The sequence below is a fragment of the Carcharhinus amblyrhynchos genome, chromosome 16 (assembly GCF_965287045.1).
Source record: "Carcharhinus amblyrhynchos chromosome 16, sCarAmb.v2.hapA, whole genome shotgun sequence".
NCBI classification, from domain to species: domain Eukaryota; kingdom Metazoa; phylum Chordata; class Chondrichthyes; order Carcharhiniformes; family Carcharhinidae; genus Carcharhinus; species Carcharhinus amblyrhynchos.
In genome coordinates this window covers 32,127,292-32,143,925 of record NC_137339.1, presented here as the reverse complement: position 1 = coordinate 32,143,925, position 16,634 = coordinate 32,127,292, and the positions used below count along the sequence as shown (strand labels likewise).

The window sequence follows — 16,634 nt, the reverse complement described above, 5'->3', positions numbered from 1 at the left end:
TCATGGCTGATTTGAAGTGGATCAGTTCCACTTTCCCACTTTCTCCCCATAACCCTTAATTCCCCTGTCTATCAGAAACATATCTACCCATGACTTAAATATGTTCAGCGAGGTAGCCTCCACCAGTTCAACAGGCAGAGAATTCCAGAGATTCACCACCCTTTGAGTGAAGAAGTTCCTCCTCAACTCCGATAGAGGGGTATTATTTGGCGTAAGTGTATGAGGGGCCGTGAGTATTGGATGGAGGAGCATGGGTTAACATAAGGGGCATGAGGCGCCATTTAGAGTGTCCAATTGTCCATTGGGCCTACAGTTCAGGCTGTTGTCCAGGTGGCCACAAGTCAATGTTGAGTGAAGGCCTTAAATGGCGCTGCAGTAATCTGTGCATATGTTTTATGAGTTTTATTTTAACCTCCACACTACTTTCTTTGCTGTCCAATTTAGTTGTCATACAAATCCCTCTGAAAGCTAGCCAACATCTTTGATTTGGGGAGATGTAGTCCCAGTTCAGCTGTCTACACAACTACAGGCAAACACCTGGCAAAGTCAAAAGGGAGGAGAATGAATATAGCCAGCGAGAAGAAATGTCAGTGCGATGCTAGTTTTTTTTCTGTAGAAGGATTAATACTATCCTTGGAGAGCTTATATGTGGATTTTAAGAACATATTAGCTGGAGATTAACCAGGACATTTTTTTTTTCATCACCGTGCTTTTCTGTGTCTCAAATAGTGAAGAACCTCTGTGGTATCTATGGCATATCCTCCTGAGAAAATAATAACATGGGCTAATGCACTGATGCAACTTGGTACTTAAAATTCATATGAAAATTAAAAGGTTTAAATTTTTGGCCTCACTGATTTGAGTAGAAAGCCAATTATGAACTTGAATTAGTTTCATAATTGAATAGTGATTTAAAGGGCTGTGAAATTAATACTTTAGGGCATTCAGTTGTACTTTAGTACTGATTTACATGAAGTAACAAGGTTAAGATTGTTTGGTGTTTTAATAAACATTAGTAATAGTTTTGCAAACCCATTCAAATCCCTGACATTCACTTACTGTGCTATAGAGTGCACGTGAGCACTAGGGAGAAACATTGCTCACATGATCTCTTGTAATTGATTATTGAAAGAAATAAAACAATTTATTTCATCATTTGATGCAATTGTCTTCTACTGAATTGTTTTGATTCATCAATTCTGTAGTTTTTGGTGTACAAACTGTGGAATGCAGAACTGATGATAGAATAGCAAAGCAAACATGATTGGAGCACTATTTCCTGATTCAATTAACTTAGAGTTTCTTCATACAAACTAAATGTATCCTTACACGCTGCACATCAAGAAAGAAAGACTTGAATTTAAATAGCACCTTCAGGACATTGCGAAACACTTTAAAACCCGTGAAGTACTTCTGAAGTGTGGTCATTGTTGTTCATAACTAGATCCCATGTTCAGACTACCAACTGAAACGAGGATGACATCCACTAATACTTTCTGTAATTCAAATTAAGCTTCTTCACTATGGAACTCTATTAGGGATTTGACCAGTGGCCCCTAATCCCCGATTGAATCCTGCACTCTAAGAATGTTGTTTGGATTTGAAAACAGTGCTGTGAGTGATCTCTGTACAAATGGTTACGGTACAGCCTTGAACCTCTTGCTGTAATCTGTTCTCTGTCCCCATTCTGTCGCAGAAGCTACTAGATGCTGCTTTTGTTGCATTTGCAAAGAAAGTGAAGCACATAATAATCTATTCACCCACAGACAGTAATATCTTGTGCTTAGAGCAAGGATAAGCAGCCGCGAGGTTCTCGATACTGGTATATGAAACAAATGCATTGTGCAAGTTCCTCAGATTCTGCTTCACACAATACACCATTAGACTGTCTTTTTATTCAACTAGAGTCTTGAAATATTTCATAAATCTTACTTACTTCCATTGTGTATTCAGTGGCTCTATATAGAACATTTGAAAGAGATGAATTTTAGACCAAATCTATGGTCATGGCCACCTGGAGATTTCCTGATACACAAAAGAGAGTTTTGTCCTTTAAGTAGTTCTGTGCAGCTGTGACCCATTCATCTTTAGAGGCTGAAATTACAGTTTGTCTTTACTGATTTCAGGGTCGGTTGGGAGCTCGGGTCTTATTGCAGTTGACAATAAATCAAATATTAAGCTGTAGGTTTTGGGCAATGCAAGATTCCTTGATACTGCTGCCTAATTAAATAATGATGTGGAGATTCCGGCGTTGGACTGGGGTGGGCACAGTAAGAAGTCTCACAGTATCAGGTTAAAGTCCAATGGGTTTATTTGGTATGATGAGCTTTTGGGATGCTGCTCCTTCATCAGGTGAGTGGACCACTCAACTGATGAAGGAGCAGCACTCCGAAAGCTCGTGATACAAAATAAATCTGTTGGACTTTAACTTGGTGTTGTGAGACTTCCTACTAATTAAATAATGTAAAATAGTTGCTAAAGTTGGAAATGCTTAATGTTTAATGCAGTGGATCAAAAAAAAACAATTCATAATGACTGTTGTACAAATTTATCTATGGGAATGTATTACTGGAATTCATGTCCTCTTTATTGTTAGGTTCATACGTAATGACAGTCACCGCCAATGATGCTGATGACCCAACTACAGCCAATGGCATGGTGAGATATCGGATCTTGTCCCAATCGCCAATCAGCCCGTCGCCAAATATGTTCACCATTAACAGTGAGAATGGGGATATTGTTACCGTTGCAGCCGGACTTGACCGAGAGGTGAGCTCTTTGGCTTTCTGTCTTCTTTAAACATCGAAACATTGCAGCATTCTTGTTTGATTGCTCATTTGGATTAGATATTTCTGGTACTCTGGTGTTCTGCCTGTGACTTTGATGACTTGAATTTATTCCAGAGAAACAGAAGGAAAATATTTTTGTTCCATCATTGTAGCAGTATCTGGTTTCTCTTGTGATGAATGAGCCCATAAAACGAATCCACGCAATAATCAAGACACAGTTTGGCATTGGCATTCCCAAAGAGTTGGAGCTGAGTGCTGGTTGAATAATAAAATAATTAACAAACAGTGGGAAGCCACAAAGTTCCAAGTTGCCAATGCATTAGTATTCTATAGAATTCCACATTACTTCATTTGCGTAATTACATTTTTCTTCAAATATGGGTTTGATTTCACAAAATACAATGCATTGCTCTGGACATCCTTAGCTTTTTGCACTCTATAGATCTCTTCAATTGAAAAAAGGAAATGGCAAAAAAAAATCCTCTAAAATGGGAGTTCTGTTTCTCTCTGCAATAGCATTTAATTGTCACAACATGTCAAAGGTAACATGTATGGGGAATGAATCCAAGCCGGGCCAAACACTTTTATGAATAAGTTCGTGAAGGTAATGGTTTCAGCCTTTGGTTAATGCAAAATTATGAAACCATTGATCAGTTTTTTTTGAACAGCAAACAGCAAGATGATTCAAGCAAATCTTCTAGAAAGAAAAGACCAAATGACTCCATTAATAACTCTCTTAAATATTGTGAATCAGAGGATGTGACTTGAATATAGCGTGAGAATTGTTTTCCCTGTGACCATCAATGGAAAAATGATTTTTGTCTGTCACATGATATATAATTTTTTAATGGGACCTGTAATTTTCGACACTAACACAGTAGTCCGTTAGCTGAACTGAAACAATGTCAGGAAATCCTCTTCGCAGGTCAGAACCAATCAGTTGAATTGGCTTATTGGCCCAGGAGTATGTTTCATGTTGAGTATGTGAAATGTCCTTCATTCAAATCCTGGCCAAGATCTTCAGTGTTGTCATTAATTCAAGTTGAAGAATTGATCAATTGACCGACAGTGCTTGGTTTTGAGTTGCCTTCGGTGATGTTACTCATGAGGGGATAGAGATTTCTCTAATGGCAATATAAATTTATTCTGAAGCATTTTTGGGTCTGAAATAGACACTGTACAGAAGGTTGGTCCTCACTAAAATAGGGTCGAGGCCTGGGGTATATTGCCAGTAAGCAACACTTGAGGCAATTTGTAGATTCCATGAGGACAAGATTGTGCTGGATAATTCCCCAAGCAGCTCTCTGGCTTCTCATGGGGAGGTGATCAGGATAGACAGGAGGTGAATTAGTGAGGAAGTAGGTGATGGGGGTGTGGGGGAGGTGATGGAAATGTGGAGGAGGTGATGGGGACATGGGGGAGGTGATGGGGATGTCGGGGAGGTGATGGGAATGTGGAGGAGGTGATGGGGACATGGGGACATGGGGAAGATGATGGGGCCTTGAGGGAGGTGATGGGGACGTGAGGGAGGTGATGGGGACGTGAGGGAGGTGATAGGGACGTGGGGGAGGCGATGGGGACATGAGGGAGGCGATGTGAACGTGGGGCAGGCGATGGGGATGTGGGGCAGGCGATGGGGACGTGGGGCAGGCGATGGGGACGTGGGGCAGGCGATGGGGACGTGGGGCAGGCGATGGGGACGTGGGGGAAGTGATGGGGACGTGGGCGAGGTGATGGGGACGTGAGAGGGTGATGAGTACATGGGGGGATGATGGAGACGTGGGGGAGGTGATAGGGACGTGGGGGAAGTGATGGGGAAGGGGCTGGAAGGTTGATGGGGACGTGGGAGAGGTAATGGGGACGTGGGCGAAGTGGTGGGAACATGGGAGTGTGATGGGCACGTGGTGGGGTGGTTGATGGGGATGTGGGGGGTGTTGATGGAGAGTGACGGGGATGGAGGGGAATGGAAATTTGGAAGGAGAGGTGATCAAGAGGAAGGGCTGATTGCGAGAGAAGGGAGGTGATGTGTGAGACTGGTAATTGGGAAAGTGAGGGGGTATGATCAAGTTAGGGTGGGGGTTTTGGAGATGATGGAAGTGACTGGGGCTGTTGATCAGGAAATGGAAGGAGGTAATCAGGAGAGTGCAGCAGTAGACTGAGAGATAGTGGAGGAGATTGGGGGATAGGGAGAGTCAATTTGAGAGATGGGGAGGTGGTAGAAAGATGGGAGGCGGTAGAGAGATGGGAAGTCATTGGGAGAGAGCGGAGGTGATTGGAGGAAGGGGAGGTGAGTGGCGGAGAGGGGAGGTGAGTGGCGGAGAGGGGCGGTGAGCGGGGGAGACTGTCAGTTACCTTCTGTGTACTGCTTCTGAAGGGGTGCTAGATGGTCATACTCTTGAAGGTACCAGTTGTTCCAGTCTCTTTAGATCAGTACACAGCTCTTTGTAGCTGCATCAGCCTTTCCTCTGGCGTTCAGCCACTGCCAACAGCCCTTTCTGCTAGAAGCCTTGCAGAAGTGCTGGAAAGCTGGGCATTTCCTTGGTGCATGCAGAAGGCCACACCTTCCACATAGCTTGCTTGTTTTAGATGTTCTAGTGAATGCACCAATAATTCAGGGTTGTGCTTAGGATTTGTAAGCTTCATTGACTTGCAAGAATTTCTTCGTATTTGCATCCATCTGCGAGTAGGTCTTCGATACTAATACATTTTGAGCTTGTCTAGAAAAACTTACTGAAATTCTTTTATGGGAGAAGACGTGATTACCAACTCAACAATTCTGTTCTGCTAGCCCTGCATTGGTAAAAAATCACAGTGTGGGGATGAAGGGGTATATGGATTCAGTGGGCTTTTGTCAAAATGACATGAGCAATAGTCGATGAATACAGATTAACCTGATTCTGAGCTGGTCTTCAAATGTCCTTATGTTTTGGAATTCTTTCGCTTTTCACCTGTTAATCTTTTTGATTTGATTTATTATTGTCACATGTGTTAACATATAGTGAAAAGTATTGTTTCTTGTGTGCTATACAGACAAAATATACCGTTCATAGAGAAGGAAACGAGAGTGTGCAGAATGTCGTATTGCAGATATATCTAGGGTGTAGAGAAAGGTCAACTTAATGCAAGATAAGTCCATTCAAAAGTCTGACAGCAGCAGGGAAGAAGCTGTTCTTGAGTCAGTTGGTACGTGAGCTCAGATTTTTGTATCTTTTCCCCGATGGAAGAAGGTGGAAGAGAAAATGTACGGTGTGCATGGGGTCCTTAATTATGCTGGCTGCTTTGCCGAGGCAGCAAGAAGTATAGACAGAGTCAATGGATGGGAGGCTGGTTTGATGGATTGGCTACATTCACGACCTTTTGTGGTTCCTTGCAGTCTTGGGCAGATCAGGAGCCATACCAAGCTGTGATACAACCAAAAAAAATGCTTTCTATGGTGCATCTATAAAAGTTGGTGAGAGTCGTAACTGACATGTCAAGTGTTCAGCCTGTGTAGACCTTCATTCCCACTCGCTAGGTGGATTTTTATGGCCTGCTTGTTTGGTTCAGACACAGCTGAATCAAGGATCTGTAGTTCTGTTTGCTGGTTACGTACTGTTAATTTGGATAGTAGGTCAGCTGCATCCCAATTCAAACTGCGGAATTTCATAGACATTTTGAAAGTGTCCCTTTGACCTCCCCCTTTGTTTTATTCAGTTTATTGTTCAGCAACTCCCGAAGCCACTCGTTATAACCACAAACTTCTCTGGCCTGGTTTTTATGGTGGATTTGTTTGTCATTTTTATGTTTGGCTCTCAATTGCTCAATATCGATCTGTCCTTTCCTGATTGAGTTAATCCTATGCCGGTCCGCTTGAAGCACTGTCCCACTCGTGGAACTGCCATGATAGGTGCTGCAATTTCACCAGGAGGCAACCGTCTGCGTACCAGCTCTTTATTTACCATTGCCCTAATCTTCTTTGTGCAGTTACCGCAGGGCGATTTTAACACTGGCCAATGCAGCAAACTTATTGCAGTCTAACCAAATTTGGGCAAAACTGTGAGCACAGTGGTTAACACTGCTGCCTCACAGCACCAGGGACCCAGGTTCAATTCCTGCTTGGGTCACTGTGGGGAGACTGCACATTCTTCCTGTGTCTGCGTGGGTTTCCTTCGAGTGCTCCAGTTTCCTCCCACAATCCAAGAGACTTGCTAGCTAGGTGCGTTGGCCATGCTAAATTCTCCCTCAGCGCATCCAAACAAGCACTGGAGTGTGGCGACAAAGGGATTTTCACAATAACTTCATTGCAGTGTTAACGTGAGCCCACATGTGACACAAATAAACATTAAACTTTAAACATTTCGGATCAATTCATGCCATGGAGCATGATCCAATGCTACTCACCATGTCTCACCTGTAATTAATCATGGTGCCATGTTGTTTGACTGCTGCTGGATACCATGTCATGTTTTCATCATGCCATAAAGACACCAATCACTCATGAGGGATTTAGTAAACATGTTGTGGGTTCGTTTGTTTAGATTAGGCTCATAGGAACCTCATAGGAAGTTTACAAACTAAAATTGGATCATGTGACACACTTCCCTTGTGATGTAATGCTCCCATCCCTTAAAGGCATATGACGCACACAGCCTCCGAGTATTTACTAATAAGGTATAAATGCAAGGAAATTATGTTAAATTTGTCTCAAACACTGGCGCAGCCTCAATTGGAGTACTCTGTCCTGTTCTCATACTTGAGGAATGATATGAAGACATCAGAGACAGTGCAGCAGGAAAGATTTATGCAAGTGATTCCAGGGATAAGCACCTTAACTTATGCAGATGGAAGTTGATACTGTTTTCCATGGAGATGAGGAATTTGAGAAGTAACTTGTTAGACACAAATAAAATGATGGGGGATCTGGGCAGAGTAGATGGGGAAATACTATTTCCATTGGAGGAGGGGTAGTGAACAAGAAGACACTGATTTGTGGTGATAGACAACAGAAGTAATGGTATCATGCAGTGAGTGGTTAGGATTTGCAATCACTGCCTATGATTGTGGTGGAGACAGGATTAATCTAAGCATTCAAGGGGGAATCGGATTATTATCTGAAAAGGAACTACATGGCCATAGTGGCACTTAGTGATTTGCTCCTAAGGTGAGCCAATATAGACACGATAGGCTGAATGGCCTCCTTTTGTGCTGTCATAATTCTGTCATTCCGTGATTTTTTTTTTGAGGAAATATATGACCATTTTCAAAGGAACAATTCAAACCTCACAGTGGTTAGTACTGCTGCTTCACAGTATTAAGGACTGGGTTCGATTCCCAGCTTGGGTCACTGTCTGTGTGGAGTTTGCACATTCTCCTCATGTCTGTGTGGGTTTCCTCCGGGTACTCCAGTTTCCTCCCACAGCCCAAAGATGTGCGGGTTAGGTTGATTGGCCATGCTAAAATTGCACCTTAATGTCCTGAGGTTAGAGGGATTAGTGGGTAAATATTAGTGGGATATGGGGGTAGGGCCTGGCTGGAGTTGTGGTCAGTGCAGACTCGATGGGCTAAATAGCCTCTTTCTGCACTGTAGGATTTCTATGCTTCTTCTATGATTCTATTCACATTCAGATCACATCTTTCAAAAAAGGATAGAAAATGGAAAGACAAGGAGAACGGAGGAAAAGACAAATTGAACAGAAATAAAGCACAGCAATATTCTTACTATGATTTAAATTTTTGAAGTGTTTGTTTTCGGGTTAACAGTAAAGCTTTTAAATAAACTAGTCGGGTAAGTTGATTGCAGTCGTATGCACTTTTGTCGGAATGTTGGCTGGGAACCAGTGTTCCCTTGGAACTGCTCAGCGACCTGTACATTCCACGCAGGCCATGCACAATTCAGCCCTTTAAATTACCGCATGCTGCATGCTTGCGCAGAATAAAGGGCCATGCATTTAAATAAATTTCCCACACGCTCAAAGAAACATTAGACGGAGCATTGGCAGGGAGAATTCTAATTTTGTTGACATGAGCAGCTTTGTTGATGGAGACAAGCCAAATCAGCAAATTTCTGTTTCTATCCCACTGAGCCTCTCCTTTTTCATGTACATGAGTTAATCAGTACTCTGTTTTCTTGCCTAAACAATGCGGCTGTTAATAAGAGAAGAGGGCCTCACTCACTGGTTCGGATTCATTGCTGATCTCCTACTTTCACTTCTGGCTTTCTGATTCAGCAATCCTCAAGAATATGTAAAACCCTCCTGAATCCCACAAGTTGTAGGTAGATGTTATCCTTTACCTCTTCTTGGAGAATGAGCAAAAATTGAAAAATTGCGGGCCCTATTATACCATTTTGATTCTAAGTGCTGGGTGGACTTGAAACTGGGAGTGTTTCAGACCCGACTTTTAGACTTGTTCTCAGGCGCCCCATACGCACTCTGCCTGAAAAAATATCAGCAATTCTGAATCGCGGTGCAGAAGCCTGTCGGTGGGGCTTAACACGCCTGAAATCCTGCAGCTCCAGTTGGCGCCTCCAACTGTGCATGCACAGTGAAAAAAAATGATAGAATGCAGCTCCCCTGCCACATCGCTCCTGGGCTAGATAATGCCTCTCCCTGACCCCCACAGACATTGCCCCATCCCCACAACATCACTGACCCCCTTAGCCCCCACCTCTCCCACCGCCCAGACCGATCACTGGCTCCTTTCCCCCCAGCCTCTCCATTGATGTCGGGCAGAGTGGCAATGGATCCCTTCCTTCGCCCTCACTGATCACAGGCAGAGTGGCAGCGGAAGCTTGGCACTTACCTCCTCACTAACTGGAGTGCCCGAATCGGACTTCTGTGGCGCTTGTCTGCTTCACACCGATTCTGGATGTGCAAATGCAGTGGTAAAGGGGGAAGTGCCAGTAAGGTTGGGTGTGCAGCCCATTAAAATGTAAATGTATGCAAATTCATTTAAATAGCTGTTGCGCCATTTTGGGCACAGTCCAGATCGCAGCCATTTTCCGGCCTTGATAAAGGGGGAACTGGCACGGAGGCCGGCCCAGATCGCACTACTTGCCTCACGCTCAACTTTACCTACTTTTCGCGCCCGAAAACGGGCACAACCTGATGGTAAAATCAGGCCCTATATTTCCAATTGATGAAGCAGCAATAAGTTCTGCTCAGTAGTTCCTTTTGTTCTCCTCTTCTTCCTTGCAATGGCAAATTTACCCTCATGCCAGCATGAAGATCTGGAACTCTTGAAGTAAGTCATAATAAAAGAAAGCATTTAATAGCATTGGGAAGTTTAAAAATTCATCAAATTAAATGTGCCATGGTTTGGTGTTAATGTGCTTAGGAGGGACTGAGTTTTTTCTTCCTTTTTAAAACAAACAGGGGAGGTGATGGCGTAGTGGTACTGTCGCTGGACTGGTAATCCAGAGACCCAGCGTAATACTCTGGGGACCAGGGTTTGAATTCAGTACAAGTCTGGAATTAAAAGTCTAATGATGACCATGAAGCCATTGTCAGTTGTCATAAAAACACATCTGGTACACTCATGCTCTTTAGAGAAGGAAATCTGCCACTCCCTTCCCTGGTCTGGTCTACATATGATCCCAGGTCCACAGCAATGTGATTGACTCTGAACTGCCCTCTGAAATAGTCTGGCAAACTGCTCAGTTCAAGGGCATTTTGGGATGGGCAATAAATGCTGGCTCAGCCAGCAATGCCGACATCCTCTGAATGAATTTTATAAAGTGCTAACATAAGTGGGTAAGTGGTTGAGACTATGCTCAGCATACTAAGGTTTCGTCTAGTTGGAGAGTCTAGAACAAGGGAGGACATTGTTTAAAAATTAGGGGTCGCCTATTTAAGACAGAGATGAGGAGAATTTTTTTCTCTCAAGAGGGTAGTGAGTCTTTGGAACACACTTCCTCAAAAGCAATGGTAGTAGAGTCTTGATTATTAAGGGAATCAGGGGTTATGGGAACAGGCAGGAGAATGGGGATGAGAAAAACATCAGCCATGATTGAATGGCAGAGCAGACTCAATGGACCCAGTGGCCTAATTCTGTTCCTAAGGCTGTGGTCTTATGGTCTTTGAATATTTTCAAGGCAGAGTTAGATAGACTCTTGATTAAGAAGGAGGTGAAAAGTTATCAGTGTGGGCAGGAATGTGGGGTTAAGGTTACAATCGGATCAGTCGTGATCTTAATGAATGGCGGAGCGAACTCAAAGGACTGAGTAGCCTAATCCTGTTCCTAATTCACATGTTCACCTGTACTAATGTTTATTTCGGCACCATGAAGGGTGAGCTGAAAGTTGAACTGTAAATCTAATCAGCTGATCATGGCTGCCCTTGCACTGCCCTTGATGACATTCCTTGGATTAAAATTAGAGTGAGATTATCGTGCACAGTAATATTTTCAAAATGAACATAGATTAAAAAATAAATAAATGGACTCTGAAACAATAACAAGCACTGAAGTAATGCACAAAGTTTCCAATGAATGTGACATTATTCTGGCCTTTCACCACAGGTTACGTGAAATCAGTTGTTGAGTGCTGTGTTATTTATCCAAGTGAATCACTCTGAAGTAGTCGTAATCATATGCTGGTTCACACACTTTGGTTTAGGAGTAAAGGCTGCAAATCATTCCGACTGTTTTTCGGATAAAATGCAGTTCCATCATTTCAATTAAGAGACAAACATTACCAGATTTATCTATGCAAATGAAAGGTTTTGAAATGAGGATAAGAATTTTGCAATTATCGAACAGTACTTTACAATCTACAGTCAGATTTTCGTCATGAATTTATGAATAAGTAAACCGCAGTGCAATAATGGATCATTGAAGCTAGATTGAAGGTGTGCTAGAGGCAGGACACGAATATCAAAGTGGTTGGTCAAGGAAAGCCAAGGCACTTCATGCAAGGTTGTCTCTTAAAAAAAAACAATGAATCACTTTGACATCCAGACAGAGGTTTTGATTAAGGTGTATGGTAAGAGTACAAGAGAATCAAAGAATGTTATGAAAGGGCAAGTGCTTACAAGAAGTCTTCTACCCTGTTTCTACTCCAAGATAGCTTCCCTATGGATTTGCTAAATCTACTGCGTTCCGGGAGCATTCACCTCAAAGAAAGGGCACTGAGCCGCAATTCTATCACCTTCATCAGTAACAAAGGATAGCTTTCCTTCACTGTGTGTGCAGTTTAAAATGTCAGATTACAATGGTGAGTGCTAATTTCCCAGACAAAGTTAAGCTCTTTGAACGTGACGATATATTGACTGTCTGATTCTTTGGGGAACCATGGTTATAGTCTGAAAACGTGGCCAAGGACGTGCTGCTACGAACACCAAACTTGGGTATATTCGACAACATGAAGTACCACTGAGTAAATATCCTCAGTTTTTTCTTGGTTATCACATAGATAACTTTTAACAGACATATCGCAAGATATTAAAAAGATTTGCACAATCAAATGTAATCAAACAATCCTGAGGAACAGATATGCACATGCTCAGAGGAGGGGTAAATGGCCTGTTGATTTTTAAAATGTATTTATTAATGTCACAAGTAGGCTTGCTTACATTAACACTGCAATGAAGTTACTCTGAAAACATCCTAGTCGTCACGCTCTGGCACCTGTTTGGGTACACTGAGGGAGAATTTAGCATGGCCAATGCACCTAACTTGCACATCTTTTGGACTGTGGGAGGAAACTGGAGCACCCAAAGGACACCCATGCAGACACAGGGAGAGAATGCAGGCTCCACACAAACAGTGCCCAAGCAGGGAATCGAACCCCCGGTCCCTGGTGCTGTGAGGCAACAGTGCTAACCACTGTGCCACCATGCCATCCTTTGCTGGAAAGTCAGTGCTCACCAAGAGGAGAAGCTGTTTCCAATAACAGATACCCACAGATTATATACATCCATTATTGATCAAGCTCTTCACACACTTAATTAAAAAGAATGCAAACACTTTTTCCAATAGATATATTTTGTTTCAACAGAGATCACCATCTTGCAAGTGATGAGGCGATTTGATTTAGGAATATTTCAGCACAAGATCCTGTGAAAATTCCCAAATCCTTTGGCATAAAGCATAAATTCAGGTGATAGCATTAAAATACTGCACAATTACTTTAGGTTAGTTAAAGTGATACTGAAAATATAAAATTATTTTCAAAGGTAAAGGTCGGAATATTACGGCCGTTCACTCCAGCAGGATTTCCCCATCCTGCTGCAGTGAACAGAGATTCAGTTGGGTGCCAAATTCTCCAACCTCACTGTAGCGGGAGAGTGACATGAATGGCTGATAAGATCATGCCCAATGATTTCCTACATCTCACTTTGTGCTTATCGTGGAATCCCTGCATTGCAGAAGGAGGCTATTTGGCCCATCGAGTCTGCATTGATTCTCTCTGACAGAGTACCTTACCCAGACTCCTTTCCCCAACCTATCCCCGTAACCATTGTGCCACCATGCCTCCCACGCTCTGAAATGATGTGGTGGTGTGATGGATATAACGCATAGGATGAAAGCACCACTTTACTGATGAGTTCCAACTCATTTCCATTTTCAGGCCTCCTCCAATCCTATTGTCCAGACCACCCACTGAAATGGCTGTAGCATGCTTCATATATGTCAGCTACAATCTGATGATGCAGTTTAGGGCCACCAGTGCCCATTTTGTCTGCAGCTCTGCATCACTTTCTGCTCCTGACTATTGACGATGGGTGATGTAAATCAGGAGCTGGCCATGTGAGAATTTAAGGGATTCCCTTCTGAAAATTCAACTCTGGCAAGAGAAGGAACAGAAGCAAGAGGAAGGACCAATAAGAACTGCATGAAAATCAAATGGAAGGAGGCATACTCATGAAATCCATTGTTTGGAACAGTTTATGGACCCAGGACAGGTTTAAGAGGCTTTATAGTTCCCCGAAGAAATGTGAATAAGGAAACTTTGCTTCTGTAGGGGGCCACTAACAGAGTTGTAGTACCTTCTGCACAAGATCTACAACAAACCATTCAGCATTACCAGCTGAAGGCAAAGTCACTGCAACACTCAATTTATTTGTCTCCAGTTTCCTCTAGGCTACCACTTGGGTTGTCAGCAGTAGCAGTCAGTCTGTAGTTCATACTTGCTTTATCCACATGATTGAGAACCATACCATTCCGCGCACACTTGATTCATGATTCCACTTAGAAGGCCAAGGCCAGCAACCTAACCACAATCAGATCAGATTCGTGGTTGCCCTAGTATCCCCACCGAGCAGATTATGTGTGTGTTTCCTCAGGGTGCTCCAGTTTCTTCCCACAGTCCAAAGATTGTGCAGGCTTGGTGGATTGGCCATGCTAAATTGTCCCTTAGTAACAGGGGGATTAACAGGGTAAAAATGCAGGGTTGAGGGATAGGATTTGGGTGGAATCGTTGTCAGTGCAGGATTGATGGGCTGTATGACCTCATTCTGCACTGTAGGGACTCTGTGATTCTCTTGCAGTTCACAGTCTGCTGGTGTTCGAGAACAGAACCCTCCAAAGATGTCCCTGATGAGATAAAGCATAACTTTGCCCAGCAACTCAGCCAATTCATGGCTCCACAATTGGAGGAGGACTTTAAATGTTTTGAGAAAGAGGATGCTGGGGGAGTGCAGATGGCATGGAAGTGAGAGATCCAACAGATGCCTGCGGCTACGTTCTTCTTTATAGAGTATTTTAGATGAACAATCCTTGCTGCTCTGCTTCAACAGTCGTGTAAAACATGTATCACGCTCCTTTCGTCTTCCAATAAACAGCATCTGCCCAAGGACCAACATTAATATTCATGTCAATTAACATTGTGGGGTCACCTGCTATGACAGGACCATACACTGTACACACAGATTTAACAAGCATCATGACTTGACTGGCTCACAGAAATGCTACACACTAATTACCATCCTAATGTGGGCCCGTCGTGCCTGACTTAATTGATCTGTTTCTATCTCCGGTGTTTCTGAAATGTGCTTCTCCTGTGGCTGCAGCATAGACGGTGAAAGGCTGTTCTGCTTGACTCAAGCAAGAACTGATGAGCAGTATTCCGTCTAAGGTGTGTTGTGCTTGGGCAAAGAAACTTGGAACAAGCCATACAAAGAGCAGTCAGACAGTGCACAAAGGATGTCCTTTTAGAATGCACGCATGAGTGGCCAACTGTTAACCTTAAAAGGACCATGCACTGTAAAGAGCTGGCCAAAAATGCTTCCTGCGTACAGTTAGGGCCCTGGACCAGAATCCCAAATTACACTAGGAAGCCAGACTTTGGGAATAAGTGTACGGATAGGATGCTTCACTCTGGGAGTAATTCCGCTTACAAATAAGGGATTTTTAGAAAAAAGTAAAATAAACTTTATTTAATGATACCGTTTAACTCTAACAAATAAGTTTGCAGACAACACAAAGGTTAGTGGATTTGTGGATAGCGATGAGGACCATCAAAGGATAAAGCAGTATATAGACCAGTTGGAGACTTGGACAGAGAGTGGAAGATGGAGTTTAATTGGGACAAATGTGAGGTAATGCATTTTGGAAGGTCTAATACATTTAGGAAATACACAGTAAATGGCAGAACCCATAAGAGTATTGAAAGGCAAAGGGATCTGGTTGTACAGGTACACAGGTCACTGAAAGTGGCAGTGCAGGTGGAGAAGGTAGTCAAGAAGGCATATGGCATGCTTGCCTTCGTCGGCCAGGGCATTGAGGTTAAAAATTGGCAAGTCATGTTGCAGCTTTATAGAAACTTAGTTAGGCTGCATTTGGAATATAGTGTTCAATTCTGGTTGCCACACTACCAAAAAGATGTGGAGAGGGTACAGAAAAGATTTATCAGGATGTTGCCTGGTATGGAGGGCATTAGCTATGAGGAGAGGTTGGAGAAACTTGGTTTGTTCTCACTGGAACGACAGAGGTTGAGGAAAGACCTGATAGAAGTCTACAAGATTATGAGAGGCATGGACAGAGTGGATAGTCAGAAGCTTTTTCCAAGGTGGAAGAGTCAATTACTAGGAAGCATAGGTTTAAGGTGCAAGGGGCAAGGTTTAAAGGAGATGTACAAGGCAAGTTTTTTACACAAACAGTAGTGGGTGCCTGGAACTCGCTGCCGGGGGAGATAGTGGAAGCAGACACGGTCGTGACTTTAAGGGGCGTCTTGACAAACACATGAATAGGATGGGAATAGAGGGATATGGTCCCTGGAAGGATAGGGGGTTATAGTTAAGTCGGGCAGCATGGTTGGTGCAGGCTTGGAGGGCTGATGGGCCTGTTTCTGTGGCTGTAATTTTCTTTGTTCTTTGTGTGTGGAGAGGAGGGAAGGACTTCATTTGTGGAGAGCAATGTGAGGCATGTGTGTGAGAGGACAAAGAGATGAGGGTGAGTGTGAGCATTAACTGCTCAGATGGGGATGGGAAGTGTCAGGAAACGGAGGAATGAGTGTAGCTGCAAGGTATATTTTTTGAGGAATGCTGTGCAGGAAAGTAATGGGGAAGTCAGAGTGTGGAGCTTGGCCCTCAGTATGTTTCTGCCACTCACCTGCCATGCCTCCTAAACTCCTTAATCCTCTTGGTGTACTGTCTCCATGTTGGAGGAGGCAGACATCTGCTGCTACCTTTCTTGGCCTATCCATGCCTGCTTGGTCGAAGTGGTTGTCCTCATCATCCCATCTTTGGGAAAGCTCACATCACTTCAGTCTCTGAGTACCACTAGGTGAGAGTGGAGCAGCTTTCCCTAGGGAGCAGCTTTCCCAGGTGTGCCCTCTATTCTCAAGGTTGCTGTGGCCTTTAATCTCCATTTGGTGGTGAGCCATTGACACCCAAGCTGTGATCTCTTTAATTAAAAGGCCTTCACTTG

The 16,634-nt window shown here is 43.3% G+C and overlaps 1 protein-coding gene across 1 annotated transcript in view; it reads left to right on the top strand.

Moving 5' to 3' along the window:
- LOC145353946 (cadherin-4-like) overlaps positions 1–16,634 on the top strand; it is a 608,947-nt gene that overhangs the window by 496,531 nt on the left and 95,782 nt on the right. The window contains exon 7 of the mRNA XM_080204964.1: positions 2,597–2,769. Within this exon, the coding sequence (XP_080061090.1) occupies positions 2,597–2,769 (173 nt within the window). The remainder of the gene's footprint in view (positions 1–2,596; positions 2,770–16,634) is intronic.